This window comes from Pectinophora gossypiella, chromosome Z, assembly GCF_024362695.1.
Source record: "Pectinophora gossypiella chromosome Z, ilPecGoss1.1, whole genome shotgun sequence".
NCBI classification, from domain to species: Eukaryota; Metazoa; Arthropoda; class Insecta; order Lepidoptera; family Gelechiidae; genus Pectinophora; species Pectinophora gossypiella.
In genome coordinates, this window is record NC_065433.1 from 19,777,527 (window position 1) to 19,794,583 (window position 17,057).

Consider the following 17,057-nt stretch of genomic DNA (forward strand, 5'->3'; position numbering starts at 1 on the left):
TCAGCCAGGCAAGTCATCAAGAGTTGCATAAGCCAATGCATACGATGTTTTCGAGTCAAGCCAACTGGTGTACAACCAATAATGGCTTCTCTCCCTTCCAACAGAGTATCAGGAGTAAAGGCCTTCGCGGTAGTAGGATGCGATTACGCAGGCCCTTTAAATGTCATCGTTGGAAAACGAAAACGAGGTGTTCGCTCAGAAAAGATGTACCTGTGCATCTTTGTCTGTTTCGCCACTAAGGCCATTCATATCGAAGTGGTATGTGATCTGTCTTCCGATGCTTTTATAGCAGCCCTCCGTCGGTTTGTTGCACGCCGAGGTCGCTGTTCTCAAATTATTAGTGATTGTGGAACAAATTTCGTTGGTGCTTATCGCCAATTAACTCTTCTTATGGAAAATGCTGCCCAATCTGAGCACATTTCTTTCAGCACTCATCCACCTTCAGCTCCACATTTCTCAGGTTTGGCTGAGGCTGGAGTCAAATCCATAAAAACTCATTTACATCGTGTCATAGGTTCACAGCTTTTGACCTATGAGGAACTTCAAACCCTGATTGTTCAGGTAGAAGCCGTGTTAAACAGCCGTCCATTATGCGCGGTTAGTAACGATCCAACTGATCTATCTGTTTTGACACCCGGCCATTTCTTAACGCTCGAGCCTCTCACAGTAGTCCCAGAAATACCGGAAACGCAACTTAATTTGAACAATCGTTGGCATCATTTACAACGGTTACATCGTGACTTTTGGCGTCGTTGGTACCATGACTATCTTAATTCATTAATGCAACGAAATAAATGGTATAATAGTTCGGGTGTTATTTCTGTCGGTAACTTGGTTTTAATCAAAGAGGACGATCTTAGGCCAATGCAATGGCGGCTAGGGCGAGTTATCGATGTTCATCCCGGGTCCGATGGTGTTATCCGTGTTGCGACAGTACGGACTCAGTCTGGTACCATGAAGCGACCTTCTGTTAAGCTTTGTCCCCTGCCTATTCAACGGGACGAGCCTACATTTAATTATTAGTATTATATTCTCTGCAAACCTTATGTTTTGCAGCGGGGGGGAATATGTTTAGGATTTAATTATTGTTTTCTTTAAGTATTAAGTGAAACACGATTGTTTGGTTCCTTTTTCAATATTTCATATAAGTTATGTGTCTACAAGCTACTAGGCTGTACGTCAATGACAACCACAGCCTCGGTGTCATTTAAAAAAAAAAAAAAGTCTCCATCTTGCGCGTGACACCCACTACTGTGTGCTCCGCATTTTAATATTGTTTTTGTGGTGAAATAATTGATAATATTCTTCGTGGACTTGTGCCTCTGATCTAGAAACTGTACTTTAACTATTATATACAAAATCAAAAGGAAACATTGTGTAATACGTCTCAAACATCAGCTACCGGCCGGTACTTCATATGGCGACGCCGTGATCACGTGGTGAGTGGCTCATTTCTTTTATGTTTTATTGAAGAGAGTGCCTACAATCGTGAAGATCTTTATATACTTTAAACTACATAAGGTTAACTGGTCCTTCACAGTTCATTCCCGAAAATCTACTTATTTTTCGTACAGGGGTCGACATTAAACGTCGCATTAAACGTTATTATATTAACAATTTTCCAATACAAAATCAGTTACAAAGTTGAGAATATAATGCGAGCCAGTTGATAAAAAACATAATGAATGTAAACAAAACAGCGAGCTACCATAAATAAAATTACCATAATGCATCACAAACTTGAACAAGTTGGCTTAAGTTAAGTAGTAAGTTAAATCCCAAGCTCGCAAGGCGGACGTTAAAAACTCTTTAGAAGCTGCAAGTTAAGCGAGATGCAACTTGGGATTGGTGTTACTTAAAACGTTGGCATTCGTACTACCTTTAAGGAGATTTGTGGGATTAGGCTCGTTTACTTAATACTAAGTTTGTGGTAAGGCTCCGCAACATAACATGACAGTAAAGTGCATGCCATCTTGTCTCATAAAACAAGTAGGAGAATACATTTTCTCACAGAAAACTTACGTACATTCGATTCGTTCATAAGTTTTTTATTAGGTAAGTACCTGAAATAATAATATCAAGTATTTTAGCAAGTGAAAGCGCTACTCCTAATTGCACATTAAATAAAAACGCGCAGTTAAATTTCTCTCATAGTAATACTACCTCTTTAACTTCTAGAAAGCCAGTTCCGTGAAACGTGCCGATATAGAATAGGTTAAGAGTTTATCGTAGTACGGAGATAGGTACTTATTTATTCGAAGCCCTTAGCCTAGCCCGCGCCTAACGGGGGTATCAGTCACAATTTGAACAAAAATACGCATCACAGCGGTTTGATGTTGGCTCAGGCTTCGTTACTCTTTCAGTACGGTTGGCAAAACATGTAATGTTCCGAGCTTATATGCACCCCGCTATTAACCTCATGTCAGCTACTAAAGAGGTAAGGAGCTTACTCCACTACGGTATGATAGAGGTTCAAGCGGCCGAAGCCATCTACTTTACTGAACAAACTACCGTCATACGACAATCGCCGGCTAGGGCTTCGAGTTGCCCTGATGCCCGAAACTTCGACGAGCTAGAAGCGATGACTTATCCAAAGCCTTACTGCACCCGCTTGTTCCGATTTAATCAATGCAATTGTATATTTTTGGAAATAACTTATTAAAATGTGAGCTTTTTTATTCAAAAATAAGCCATAGCATCTTTAAGATCGCAAGGCCCAAGTACATTGTTTCAACATTGTATTCGGAATTCCGGGCTTTACGATTTTATAGAACCATTTACACTATACCTACTAACATCAAACCAATTAAATGAAAACAGCCTTCCGCCAAATTTTGCAAACGCTACTAGATAGAAAGTAATAAGTCGGTAAAAATGTGCATACAATGCCTGCATTTGAAATGCAAAGCGCACGCATTCAGAGGTCGACTCGGGCCGTCACTCACCGGCGCGCCATTATATATCGCACTCCATGGAGACGTGCAATTGTCAATATAAACGATTATATCCATCTTAAATACTAAATATTATAATAAATTCAAAGAAATTCCACCACATAACTGCTTCAAAAGAGAGACACAATTTTTCATAACCGTAAAAAACAGCATTCAAGTCTCCTTAGTATTAGCCTAGTCATCGTCAGCAACATAATATTAAATTAGTTATGTAAGTGAGACATTATGTGATAATAAATCGCGAAACACCTGCAACAAAGTGGTGTAGGTACACGTCAACACCCGCCTGAAGGCTTCAATGATGGTCTGAGTGCGTCCATTTGACGACAACCTGCTTATTGCTAACTGCTGCTACATACGACTTCTACGTAGCGAAACTTAATGTGGTCATATTAATGAAAAATTTACACAGCAATATATTCACGCGATAAATACTCGTAAACGCATGCAAAAAATACACTCGCTATTTTGGTATATCGTATAATAAATACGTCGCAACTCCGTGTCACCTGTCAAAGTATTTAACAACTGCACAATTACACAAACACGGAAAAAGTAATCATCAACATTAATAACCCTTTTTGAAACCCCACCATTGTCTGTGGGACAGTTTGAAAGTGTCAATCGACGCGTCTTAACGTCCCCAATCTGCATGTAAAGTATGGAACATAATGGAAATTTACATTTATACAAAAACTCCTTTGTCCGTGTCGTCTGACTCAGATGTGGAGACAGTGTGAAAACCTCGGTCGACGGCCTAAACAAAGATGTCACTTATGGTACTGTCGCGAGTTCAGACGCTGGTATACTGACATTCCCAGCAATAACTTGTAACAGATACCTATTTGTAAATTGTAGGTATGCAGATATTTAATCTTTAGATCTAACGATATTATTTACGTATCAGTTCTTGATCGATGGGACTGGCATAGCAAACTTTGTTAAAAGCCCCTAAATGAAAGAGAAAAAAACTTCGTGGAGGTAGATAAGTATTTATATTTTTTCTTTCACACACAATTATTTCTTTACTTACTTAAACCCAAACATATTTTTTTTCACGTAACATTACAGTCAAATGAAAAACAAAACGCTAACAGGCCTATTTGGATGTAATATCTGTTTGTCGAGCTAAGAATCGAAAAACCTCTTGTCCTAAGCTAGCCTATTCGCCAAAAGTGGGAAAATAATAAGTGTTGTACTGAATGCTCCTAGTTGAGCGTCTAAAGCAAACGCCTCACTGTGAATGAGTCGGCTAGCGCGGAACTAAAACATTTCTTTCTCTCAACACCGTCCAGTTACCGACTGACTGACACCGGTTACGACACATAATGACAAATATTGCGAGACGGACCAACTTGGGCATGTTCGTAAAACTTTTCTCAGTATTTTGACAAGTTTCAAAACGTGGGATTAACGCGATTAACTAGTTCAAATGACGGGCCCGCAAATTGTACGCGTGAACTAAAATTGCAAGGGCTATTTTGTTTGAAATTCTTATATTGAACGGAGAAATAAATGTGTACCTAATTAGTTATAAGTACATATGAATATTCTAGTAAGTACCAAATGTGCTTATTAAGAAATAAGCTGGAAGCTCTCCATTAAGTAATAAGTACTTGACTGGAATCAATTTCTTAAAAATCGAATCGTAAAAGCGGATGCATGTTGGCTTTAGGAAGACGCTTTATTAATAAATTACAATATATTTTTAATCAATATTTGTAGTTATTATTTTCTACACTATGAAGTATGGTGAAGCTGATGTTCTAATTGTCTAGTGACTTATGAATTGACGGAGTCTAATAATAATTGTGATTAATTTCGGTACCGTTTTAAAAATAAGTTTGTTTAGCATTTTAAGTTTTTTTGCTTCTCAGCCGGGTAGTTGAAATACCAATGAAGTAAGAATGTTGTGTTTGGTATATTCTCACGGGCGGGCATACGGGTGTGTCACTGGTAACGATCCGGTCGGACACAGTCGTTAGCGAGCCCGTAACAATGGCAGCAGACATTTGCATCGCGTCCAGTGCGCCTGCGCACGCGATTGACCGGCGACAGGTGGATCTCTACAGAGATGATCATACTCTGCTTGTAAACTGGAGAGATTTAAAAAGTTTTTGATTGCTTTTTTTAGACTAAAAGTAATATTAATTCTGTATGTAATTTGGGTTTACTTTTCTGCACTCTCCTTTCCCGGCTACACTATAGTTTATGTATTTTTAAAAAAGCAGCCTATACGTGCTAAACGTGAGCAGAAACAGGCTTTCCCCTAATCAACCTTGAACGGTATGGAGCACACTCCACCACGTTACTCCACTGCCTGTTGATTTTGTAAATATTGTGTGATTATCATGCAATTCAACATCTTTGTTAAGTGCCCAAACCATGTACTTATATGTATAATACGGTGGACATATATAATAATATGGATTGTGAATATGCATCTAATCACAAGCGGTTCAATACTTATCAGTCTACCCTAGGCAGTATTTAAATAAACAATGATGGTAATATAAATTAGTAATATCAATGTAAATACAAAAGTCAAAATCCCCGAGTGCGCACTCTCGTCAACTTCCCTTAACGATGCGCATGCGCCGCAGTCCGATATAATTTATTTAAAGTACACTCAGTTTGTTAAAATATCGTACGTCGTCCCGCAGATAGACAATGTCTTCGGACGAACAGACTGACATCTGTACATCAGTTATACATTGAATTCTAATTATTTATATCGTTTTCTATTTTGTTTTAAAACCACAGCTTTTCTATGGCAGGTGTTGTATACAATGAAATTGTTGTGTCCAAAGATATGGTCTTGACACCTCGCTGTTACTACTAATAAGGAGCATAAAAGTTTACGACCGTATGCGAAACTATTTTCATAGTTGTGACAGAGGCGTGTGTTGAAAATTCTCATAAGCAATATCTTACTAATGACTATTACCTATTTGTAAGTAAAAATGGCGTCTCAAACTGTTTGCTACTAGGAAAAGAAGAGTGAAGCGGTAGTTACCGAGACAAAAGTCAAAGCCAACCTGTCCGAAAGCTAAATGCGTGCAAAAAGCATTACTTCTAAAGCAAAGTGTAGTCGAGAACATCCGCGGAGCGATGCTGGGAATCCGACGAGGACCAAAAACAGGGAATGCAACAATGGACGGATAGTATCGGCTTATTTCGTCATTTGTAAGATTCGAGCATGAAGCCCGGTGTTTAGAAGAAATTGAGCTATAGCTGAGATAAAATTTTACCTACAGAATAGATAACAATATTCATGTTCAGTGTAAGCTTCTGCGTGCTCGTTATATGACTATCCACAGTCCACACAGTTGACATATTCATTAAAAGTGTTCTGATAAGTTACATGTAGAAGTGATAAAATAAATGGGCACAGGTTCTCGAGCAGTCGCACTTTATTGATTTTGTTTACCAATTGAGAAACATTGCACTAAATGCGGACACATATTTCCAAGTATAATTACAAGATCATAATAAAAAATCAATACCACGAATCCAATCAATTCTCCAACGACATCGGGATAAGGACTTTATTTTTCTTATTCGATAAATAGATCCTGTCATGAGGAATAGAATTGCTACTACTTGAATAGCAGTTATGAAATCTTTAGTTTCTGTGTAATAGAGTTCAATTTGTAATAAGCTAGCGAAATAATGGCCTGACATATCTTATCCTGTAATTATCTGATGGATAATTCACTCGGATACGGTGACAATTTTCTACAATTGTCTGAGTCGGAGACTGGTCTTGCTATTTTTAGAGTATTTCATTGATAGGCGTTCAGATTGCGTCGACATCCACTCTGGGTGCAAAGGACTGACAAGATGAAACATTCTTCCTTCGTACACAATCGAAACAAAAACAATCTCTGATTGCAGACTTCCGTAAAACATTGTTTACTTGCTTCAGATTGTTAATTAGCAATAACAACGTGAAAATTGCTGTTGATTTCTTACCAATACCGACACCAATAGCTTCTCATTAAAATCATAAGGTACAGTTATCGAAAAAAACTATCGAACAAAATCGTCGGGAAAACAATGTATGCTTCATATACAATCAACTCATAATAAGCATATCGTGAGAAATTAATATAATTATTGGCCCTTATGGTCCAAGCAAGCACATATCGGGCAAGATCGATGGATATGCGCGACAGAAATAGCAAATGATTTTCCTGCGGCCCAGAGCGAGACGGAAATATAAACGTGTTATTACGGTCAGCAAATTGGCGCGTTTATGTAAAATTCTCTCCGCTACACATCTGCGGACTTTATTTTTGAAATAATTGGTTATGTCGAATTAACTTTTATGTCATATAAGTAGGTTTCTTAGTTTTACAAGATTAGCTCGATTTACTACAACTGTTGGTCATGAACGTAGTTGCGTGTTATTTAAGGCTGTTACGACTTAACGCGAAAGGCCACCCTCTCACTAATTAAAATCAAGATTAAAATTTTCAGAAAAAATGTGTCGTAATAAATTTTATGAAGTTTACCTGCCAACCGAAACATCCATTAACAGCAATGTACGACTTCAATATATCAAAAGTTTTACATGTTTTAATGCATAAAAATTTTCTCAATTTGCTTTGCAAAAAGTATTTCGTTAAGATGCGCCCGCGCGTCAAAAACGCACGCCGCAGGAAGACAGATGGCATCACCTGTACGACCGCTTTACTAAATCAAAATGGCGAGTGCTTTATCCCTTTTTGTTAAGTGATATGCAGATATGAAAGTCTCTTTCTAACATATGATTACTGCGGTATCGAGTCGCTGCAGATTATGACTACTACCCGCATTAATGTGTTTTGATTTATGTTTCAGTTAGGAACGTAATTATATGAATCATTGATCCTACATGTGCACTGCAGACATCCTGTTGGAACTTTATAGAATATAATCTAGTATCACAAACTATATCACAATACTTTTCTATATTTTGTCTACCCTAGAGTATACTTGTGGCGACTTAGTAAGTTTATGAAGACATTGTGTTAACGGATATTACGACCACACGAGGCAATTTTCATAAATGTTATTAAAGTAAATTAACTATAGCAAAAAAGCCTCTGTATTTCTTTTTCAACGAAAATTCTAATAAGTATTGTTAATTATAATTAATAAATTCCAGTGTATATTGTAAACAAAGTTTAGTTACGTGTTATGTTATTACTTCTAGGTAAATATGACAGGTTGTATAATATTATCGTCTTACCCCATTTCTTACTTATTAGTTGCCATAGAGTGTAAACCCACATGAAATAACTCCAAAAAAAAAAGGTTCCAGCAATGAACCCTCATAATTGTGCAGTTTACACCATCTGCGTAAAAGCTCACACTATTTTAGACATCGATTAAAAGATATCGATGCTTGTATCGATTAATACCCTATTAAAGGTTACGATGTAAAAAATCGATATTACAATATTAATTACAAACTTGTGCATCAATCATGATTAAAGTCGACTTGATATATTAGGACTTACTTTTTACGGGCTGCGGTTCAAAAGGCAGCTATGGAACTTGATGGCTTTGTTGATGGATGTATCTGACAGGATAACCGACCAAATGACAATGTTTACATACACATTATGCCACTTTCTGCAGTGAAATGTAATGCTTCATCGTTGACCATTCGGTTTTTCGTCTTCTACTTACTATATCGATCAGTGGTTCTCATAAACCTTAGGCATTATTATTTTATTGGCTGGGTACTTAAAAGCTCCATCAATTGTTTATTTTAAAGTATATGTAGTATGTTAGTGGGCTCAGTTTTCTGCAGTGTATACTCTAAGATTGTGTATTATGCACACAATTATGTGTATTAAAAATTACTTATTCTTTATTACTACTGAGGCGCTTATAGAGGGCTCGCTTCAGTTACATATATTATTTAATAAACGCATACATATACTCACACCTATTTCCTACCGGGGTAAGCAGAACCTATCGAATTCAATTTGCTTTGCTTCCTCCACATTCATCAATCGAGTCATACACGCTCGCCGGTTCAGAGCAGATGTTAGGTACTAAACCTTTTTTAAGGTCGTACCCAATTTGGTCAACCACCTTCACTCTATATACCGCTTTCGTAATCTTATTATCCTTATTATTATTTATTAAGATTCAATATACTATTATGGTATGAAGATCTTTATACGAATCATCATTGAATCTTATTACGTCTACTACATCTCAAGGTCTTTTTATCAAAACATACAATAAAGCAGCTGAAAACACAGGTCTTTCATGTGCTCTCCTTAATTTAAAAATATATGTTTTTTTAATCCTATCAATATTGCCACAAGCCGCCGATCCACCCTGATTGCATCCCAAACACAAATTACAGCTTGACACAAAACATTGTTAGTAGACAGTGGGTATTATATTACGAAAGTGGCAGTGTATCCGTAATGGCGCATCGCTGGCTAATTCCTTACCATCTGATAACATCCTGAGATCTCGTCGTAATAAGAACCTAATGGAGACTTAAAAAGCTTTAGACGTTCCTCTGTCGCTACTCTCTTGCTTACAAAGTAACCACTGCTTAGAACGAACAAGTTGACTTTGTTAATTCAGTGTTGGTGCTTTTTGTGAATAGTTACATATTTAGATGTAGGTCTATGGACTGGTATCAATGGAATGGTAATTTTAAATAATACAATCCCTTAAAATTGAACATATCATAAGTAAAAAGCTACGTGTTATGGTACCTACAATACAACCAGTGAAAAATGGAATAATACCAAAAATGGTATTTCAATCATCCACTAAAAAGTTCATCAATCAAAGGCTAATAAAATGAACCGTCAGCACTAATAGAATATTAACCCTGCACACCTCGCTACGAAAACATAATGAAAAAATAATTTAACATGATTTATAGCTTACTCAGGCCCCCGCAAATTGCTGCCAGTTTGGGACGTTTAACTTAAGTACTGGCTGCGTACGCGCACTTCGACGTTAATTTAAAAAAAGGAAATAAAAAGTTGCAAAATTATTTGCGACCAAAATTCGCGCGCGAAGAATTTGGTTTGCGGGGTCTTTTCGACAACGATAATGGTCGATTTTAATAAATACAGGTTAGTAACGAAATGCAAATAAGTGATGTACAAGTTTACGATGTAACATTAACTGGTATTTGATCGGTGCCCGATGTATGGTATCATGGCTGGTATCGTGTTATTATCCGCATTGGCAATGGTGGTAATTGAACTGCATTTGTCTACGTCAGCCTGAAAGGTGCGGCGTGCCCCAGCAGCCCGCTAGGTGGCAAATTATAAAGAGACACTTTTCTTTAAATAGCCATGTTTGAGCTAGTCTATCATTTCCTAATTAGGATACTCTGTCTTGGTACCGGTCGCGAACATTATGTTATTAATTTATTTTTAAATGCAACATTATACCAGTTTGCAGATATACCTAATAACCTGTAGCCATTTAGTCCTGCGGCCAGTCTTTTACATGACAAATTGCATATTTTATTATACGGTGTGTTAGCCGTTGGTTTTCGCGAGTACAAGAGCATACGTCACGCGCCTGCGGTGGACCGGAGCGTCTATGCCTGTCAGATAAACAACTACTATATAAATGTTTACAGTAGTAGGTACTTTTCTATTGATTATTCATAAGCTCCTACGGTGTAGATATGGCAAAAACTTTATGTTAGTTTTCCCACGATGTTTGTGAATAAGTAAACAAAGGTACATTAGGCCAATCAATTAAATAAATTTCCTCTATTTGATATCAAACCTCGATTGAGAAATCAGCAGTTTTATGTTTGTATTAATAAATCGTAAGGTGCGATTTGTTTAGCAACCGCGGATGTCAATTAGCACGTCGTAGATACGCTATTGAATTTCTCTTCAAATATAAATATAATAATAAACTATTATAAAACGAGTAGCACAGATCTAATTCAAGTTTGAATATTCAATTATATTGACTTGATTTAGAATTATAATATAATTGAATATTCAAACTTGAATTAGATTTACAATTGATTTATAACCATAATAATTATGGTTTCTTAACTGCTAATAGGTATCTACATACGTAGTTAAGTACATAATATACTTACGTACTCTAACACTATAAACTCTACACAGCACCCGCCTATCCTTAAAAATACTTTTGCTAAACGCGTAAAAACTGAAACAATCATTTCACTAAACAATAACATCAACATCTGTTTTGTATTTCGTGCATTAAAAGTTATGAAGCAATAGAAGCAATTAAACAACAATCTGGTGGATAGCACTGTGGCGGGTGGGTACGGAACCCGCAGGCCGGCGTAATTGCGGGATCCGCATCCCATAACTCGCAGTGCCAGCCCTAACCCTAACTCAACCGCCGCTGACCGCTTTGACCCGCCACCAATAGGGCTGCCCAACCCTCACTTTCTACATATCCATTCCCATTATGACACTGTCCACGTATACTTGACCTTCTATTCATCGCCCTTCATACTCTTTGATTGCAATTGCATAAGGAAATCCTCTCAAAAAGTTTAAAAGAAGACAACTCGTTCGATCCACTTATTCATTGTCTTCTGCTACATAAAGCTTTTTTTTGACGTGACTTATTGTACGTAGATTTGCCGCAGATGGCATTAACTACTTAACCGGACAAATGGGGAGAGCTAAAGGCACACCGGTACAACGTTCACCACATAAAGCAAATATCTTACCTCAAAGGAAGTACCTAATTGCGCCCAGCTTATTCACACAAGCGTACAATAGGTAATATTATTTTTCTTTTGGGCAAAGATTTTTGACATCGTTATCAAGTTACCCTTATATATGCGAATATGAAACATATTATTGACAAATAATAATTAATAACTGATCGATCTATAGGATACTTTGTATATTACATTGAATAAATCTGTATTCAAAAATACTTTACAAAGAGTATATGTATACCTGTATGGAGTTGATAACGTCATTATTTAAAAATGTATACCTATTCATTATTCAAAAATGTATTTTTATGTATTGAAAAATAATCATTCGGACATAATTATTACGATGAACTGCAGGTGAAAATATAAAATAAAGGATAATTTAGAAATGGACAACCCTATCCCGCTTCCCATTGTTATCTAACCCACAAAATAAACCATCCCTTGACCGCTGCCTGAATTAGGGCTATCGATATCCAATTGAATTTCAACGACTATAACATCAGTGCAAGATTGCTTTTTTCAACAATCCTCTTAACATGTGACGGTTTATATAATTTTATAAAAAACACTAAATAGCTTCTATGCTGAAATGAGAACGAACAAAAACATAGATTCAGTTCAGTTATTTATCTTTCGAGAAATGTTGTTCTTCTTCTTCTATCGTGTGAGTTGTGAGGTGGATTACCAACCCCATCAACCTTGGTGCCAGTGTTACTATTGAGCCGCCAAAGTCCCCTGACATAGCTACTTAGTTACATCAGTAAGTAGTAATCGGGACCAACGGCTTAACGTGCCTTCCGTTATCATCTTACTTTCGGACAATCAGGTGATCAGCCTGTAATGTCCTAACCAAACTAGGGATCACAAAGTGATTTTTGTGATATGTCCCCACCGGGACCTCCGGATCGTGAGCCCAACGCTCAAACCACTGGACTACGGAGGGCGTTGTTGTTAGATTCGAGATTATATTTGCAACCTAATTTTGTGCTAAATTAACGATCGAATTATAAATCACAATGCTATACCGAGAGATTCCTATATATAGACTTAAATTATTCAAAATGTCTTAGCCACAATGGCTTAACCGGGTCGACAGCAAATATTTACATTTGACCAGTGAGATTAAAATATTATAGTGGTCAGAATGTTTACACTGATCTTGCCATAGTTTACATTTGGTCTTTTAAGCCGCTATTTGCATTAAGGATTCTAAATATAAGTCAAATTAATCCTAGACTTTGTTTACTTTTATTTAGAAACTAAAATAGTAAATTGTTATATGCGTTTGGGAGACGAAACGAAAGACATCTAGAATATTCCGTGTAACTTAGAATGACATTGATGTTGTGACAGAAAGACAAACATTGGATATTATTAATATATACTTACACCTAAGTATTATTCATTATAACTTCCTACATATTCCCGAACAGTTCTCTATCATTTGTGATAATAATACTACTGCTCTCAGTTGGGGAGGTGCTCGATGTAATCAACTTTAGCAATTATCTTGAATAATCTTATATTTTGTAAATCAATGTTAACTGTCCAACTATTCGTCACCGAATATACAATTGCAGCCCCCGACTTTTTTAAAAAGCGCGGGAAAAACGTTCCTCTTCGAAAAGAAAAAATCAAAAGTCAAAACAAAAGAAATTAACTGCCAGTGTCAAAATACAAATAATAAAGTCGTGACACGGATTCACGACTTTATTCCGGCTGTTATTAATTATTTAATCTAATAATAATAAAATAAACATAACGGACCCTAACATATTATTGAGCGCTTGTTTGTTTATGCAAGTAGGTATGTGAATAGGTAAATGATAATCGTACTACTTTACCTGTCTGACCAGCATAACGCTTCGTCTCGATACCTGAAAAGATACCATAAGTTAAGTGAATAGTTACTTTATAACACAACAAGGAAATATGTCACTTATATCGGATTAAAAAATAATTTAAAAGACATTATTGATAGTCAAGGCAGAATTTGGGGTAATAGGTAAGCTTTATCCATCGGAATAGTAAAGAGATTATATTTTTCCACTTTAAAGCACGAAGGCAACGCAAACCGCGCGCATTCTACCGTACTTACTCCTCTATCTATACTTTTTACTAATACTTACAAATAATTATCCTCTTAATTGCTTATCTTAAACACAACACCGCGACTGTAACAAGCTAATACATTATAGCAAAAACGGTACGGCGGTGGTATCAACATAATGGTGTATCACCTCGAATATGGCATAATGTGCATGCAAAGGGAATGTTATATTGTTCATGTAAAAAATGTATAATTGTACATTCAGTCCTTATTGATCCAGGCTGCTTCCACTTCTGTGTAGCCATTTTTCTCACACCTTCATCTTGAACAGTGATCTAAAGATTTTCTGGAAGTCCCTTTAAGCGGCAGATCAAGGAATTATTATCATACTTGGAGCTAATAGCCATCCCAGGTAATGTCAATATCTTCAATAGCCGAATTCACTGTTTCTACTACTATCGCACGCTACTCACGGACATTTCAGCGAAGTACAATAAAATCCATAGAGCAGAACTTACCCAGGAGTGAAACATACGAGTTTCTTACTGAGATTGTTTATGTTTATCGAGCTTATCTGTGAAACTTCTTAAGCGGACCATATGGTCCAAATTACATACTTTGCAAATCAAGACATGTTTTCCCTTTGACAAATTGTCTAGCCCCGGCATGCGTACCTGCTAAGTTAGTAACAATGGCGCTTCCTTCCCGCCTACATCCATGACCTAGACTATTTTCCCCGTCCACGACCTCCCAGACACCGAATGAATTATTCAGTACAAGTGCCAACTAAAGCACTGTGGACATTATTAATAACTACTGGTTAACGCATTAGTGATCTTCATTTAAATAGACTTGCCAACTCTTACAATTACGAACACTACTGACGGAATGTCTACCGAGTCTTATGTGCGTTGAAACTTGAAAGGCGCTCTCTAGCTTTCCACGTCGTTTGCTTCTTGAATTAGAAGCTATTCATTTGTATTCAAATATGAACATAACACGTAGTTCCTTATTTATGTATTTCCTTCTTAAATATAACCTAATTCTTATCTTTCATTATTTTACCGCAACATCGAATTATATAGGTACCTACCTCCAAATTCTGGTATAGGTACTAAATAGGTACATAAAAAAACTCATTCAAAATGTTCTTTGGAGCTATCTCATTCTTAATATAAGTTGAAAGAGGAGTGGTTTATAGAATGAGCATTAGGTATTTAATCCATAACTTACGGGACACCCTGTATTACAGCCTTGAAACGTAAGGTCTTAACGTTATCATTTTGATTCCTACAGCGAAGCACAGGCTAATTTCTCTTTCGTGGTTGTATGTGAAAGGATTATTTAATGAATAAATAATATTTTGAAGAATATTTGAGCGAGAATTTTTGTTTAAATAAGAAGTGCGAGTCGGCGTGTTCCGAAATGCCCGATTCCATGGTGGGAGCGACGGGCGCGGGTGGCGCCGCGCGGCCCACTCCGGCAAATTACGCCGTAATACCACATCTGTATGCGCGACGCGAACATCTTCCGATATTAGAACGGAACTTTGCTCCCTGTACGCTGCAGAAGCCGACTTCTGCTTTTTTCTTGCGTTTTTCAACTGTTTACGTCCGGCCAACTTGGAACACGCTGTCTGCTAAACTTATTTCCTCTACATTTTGTTCATAAATTGCTTTTACACATTTCGCAAATTTCACATAGCGTATTTCTGAGCGAAAGTATTAAGTAAGTAGATAAAATAAATTTTAAATTAGAACACGAAATGGTTTATAAAATACCTAATAAGAGTTCTCTACGTTTCCTAGAAATTCCAATATCGCGCACACATGTTTTACGCCCCGAACAAAATTTTAATAAAACACCTCGAGCAAGCGGGGCGTTCGTAAATTTGTCGAGTGAAATATGTCGAACAATAATCCTCATGAGCGTTGATGCTCTGATCATAAAACGCTCGCGTTCCATATTACGTGCCGCAAATGCTTTCATCATGTTTCCGCTACTACTAAAATGTTATTAAAAAGTCTAACCACGTCTTTATCGCTATCGCTCTGCGTTCCATACATCGGAACTGATTATGCTTGTTATTAGTGTTTTTGTCTCTGCCATAACAATTTTAAGTAATAGCTTTTAAGTAAACTCCACACACTAGTACCTACCTGTACCATTCTTATTTTATACATAAGGATGAACGATAGTATCTATAAGTGTGATCTGAAAACCCATATAAAAATAGTCAATTACTAAAATATGATAAGTCCCTAATTTTAATATAACCAATCTAAAAGCTCCTAAGAACGAATGCAACGTAAAGTGTCAATTGAATATGAATCTCATTTTAAATTTCCATTTGGACGTCTAATCCGAACAAACACACGTTCAAACTTTCAAGTGCTATTCTAGAGCGTGTTCGAAAACTTAAACGCCATAAAAGGTAATCGGATTCGGTTTAAGAACGCTTCTCGCCAGCAAAGCTCAGTGTTGCAATTGTCAACACTCGCGACCTGCTATTTTGCATTTTATAACACTCACTTATCGTTTCCGAACATTTTATCGGCATGGTAATGTGGCAATCAATTTTACAGACTGGAGGAACTGCCGTTGGGATTCAGAGAATATTTGAAGGAGACGTTAATCAAACACTCAGGCAGAGGGCATAAAGTATTCAAACTTCCTGATTTTGAATATGTACAGTGAAATGAGGGCGAAAAAGGCAAAGCGCTTTAGGAGCCAAATATTCAAAAATCCCTTCTTAACACTCGCTTGAGTCTTGTGCCTTTTGCTTGAGCCTTTATGTATAGCATGCTTCTAGATCCAGCGGTTTCAACTTCGCGTCCTCAATTTCTTCTTTCATGTAGGTGCGTACCTGTGTAATATTATTTATACAGAAGATACGGTAGGTACAGTAGGTATACTCCGGTTTAACGATTCTATATGTATTCAAATAGGCTCTAAAATGTCTAATTACGGATGACCCTTGATCCGCAACACACGGAGGCTGCAAGTTGGCGCAAACACGCAAAACTTGCAGCTATAGAAAGCACGTGTCGTCGTCCTGCGTCCGTTAGCTTCGGTTTGTTTCAAACACTGCTCATAAATGTACCATGTTGTGTTTCATTGAAATTTAATGACGCTATATTAAAGTTGATTGATTAGTTGTTTCACTGTTTAAGGCATTGGTTATAATAGGAAAGGCATGGACGTGAAAGTAGGCAGAGAAATACAAAAAAAAACAATTTTTCATTCTTGCATTTACATTTAGAAAAGAATAACATACGTTCTATATGTAAAAGTAAGTATAAAAAATAGTTTTACATACTTCATACTTCCAGGATATGTAGTGTAA

The 17,057-nt window shown here is 36.9% G+C and overlaps 1 protein-coding gene across 1 annotated transcript in view; it reads right to left on the reverse strand.

Moving 5' to 3' along the window:
* LOC126380558 (protein trachealess) overlaps window positions 1-17,057 on the reverse strand; it is a 142,368-nt gene that overhangs the window by 107,279 nt on the left and 18,032 nt on the right. The window contains exon 3 of the mRNA XM_050030050.1: window positions 13,506-13,538. Coding sequence (XP_049886007.1) covers window positions 13,506-13,538 — 33 coding nt within the window. The remainder of the gene's footprint in view (window positions 1-13,505; window positions 13,539-17,057) is intronic.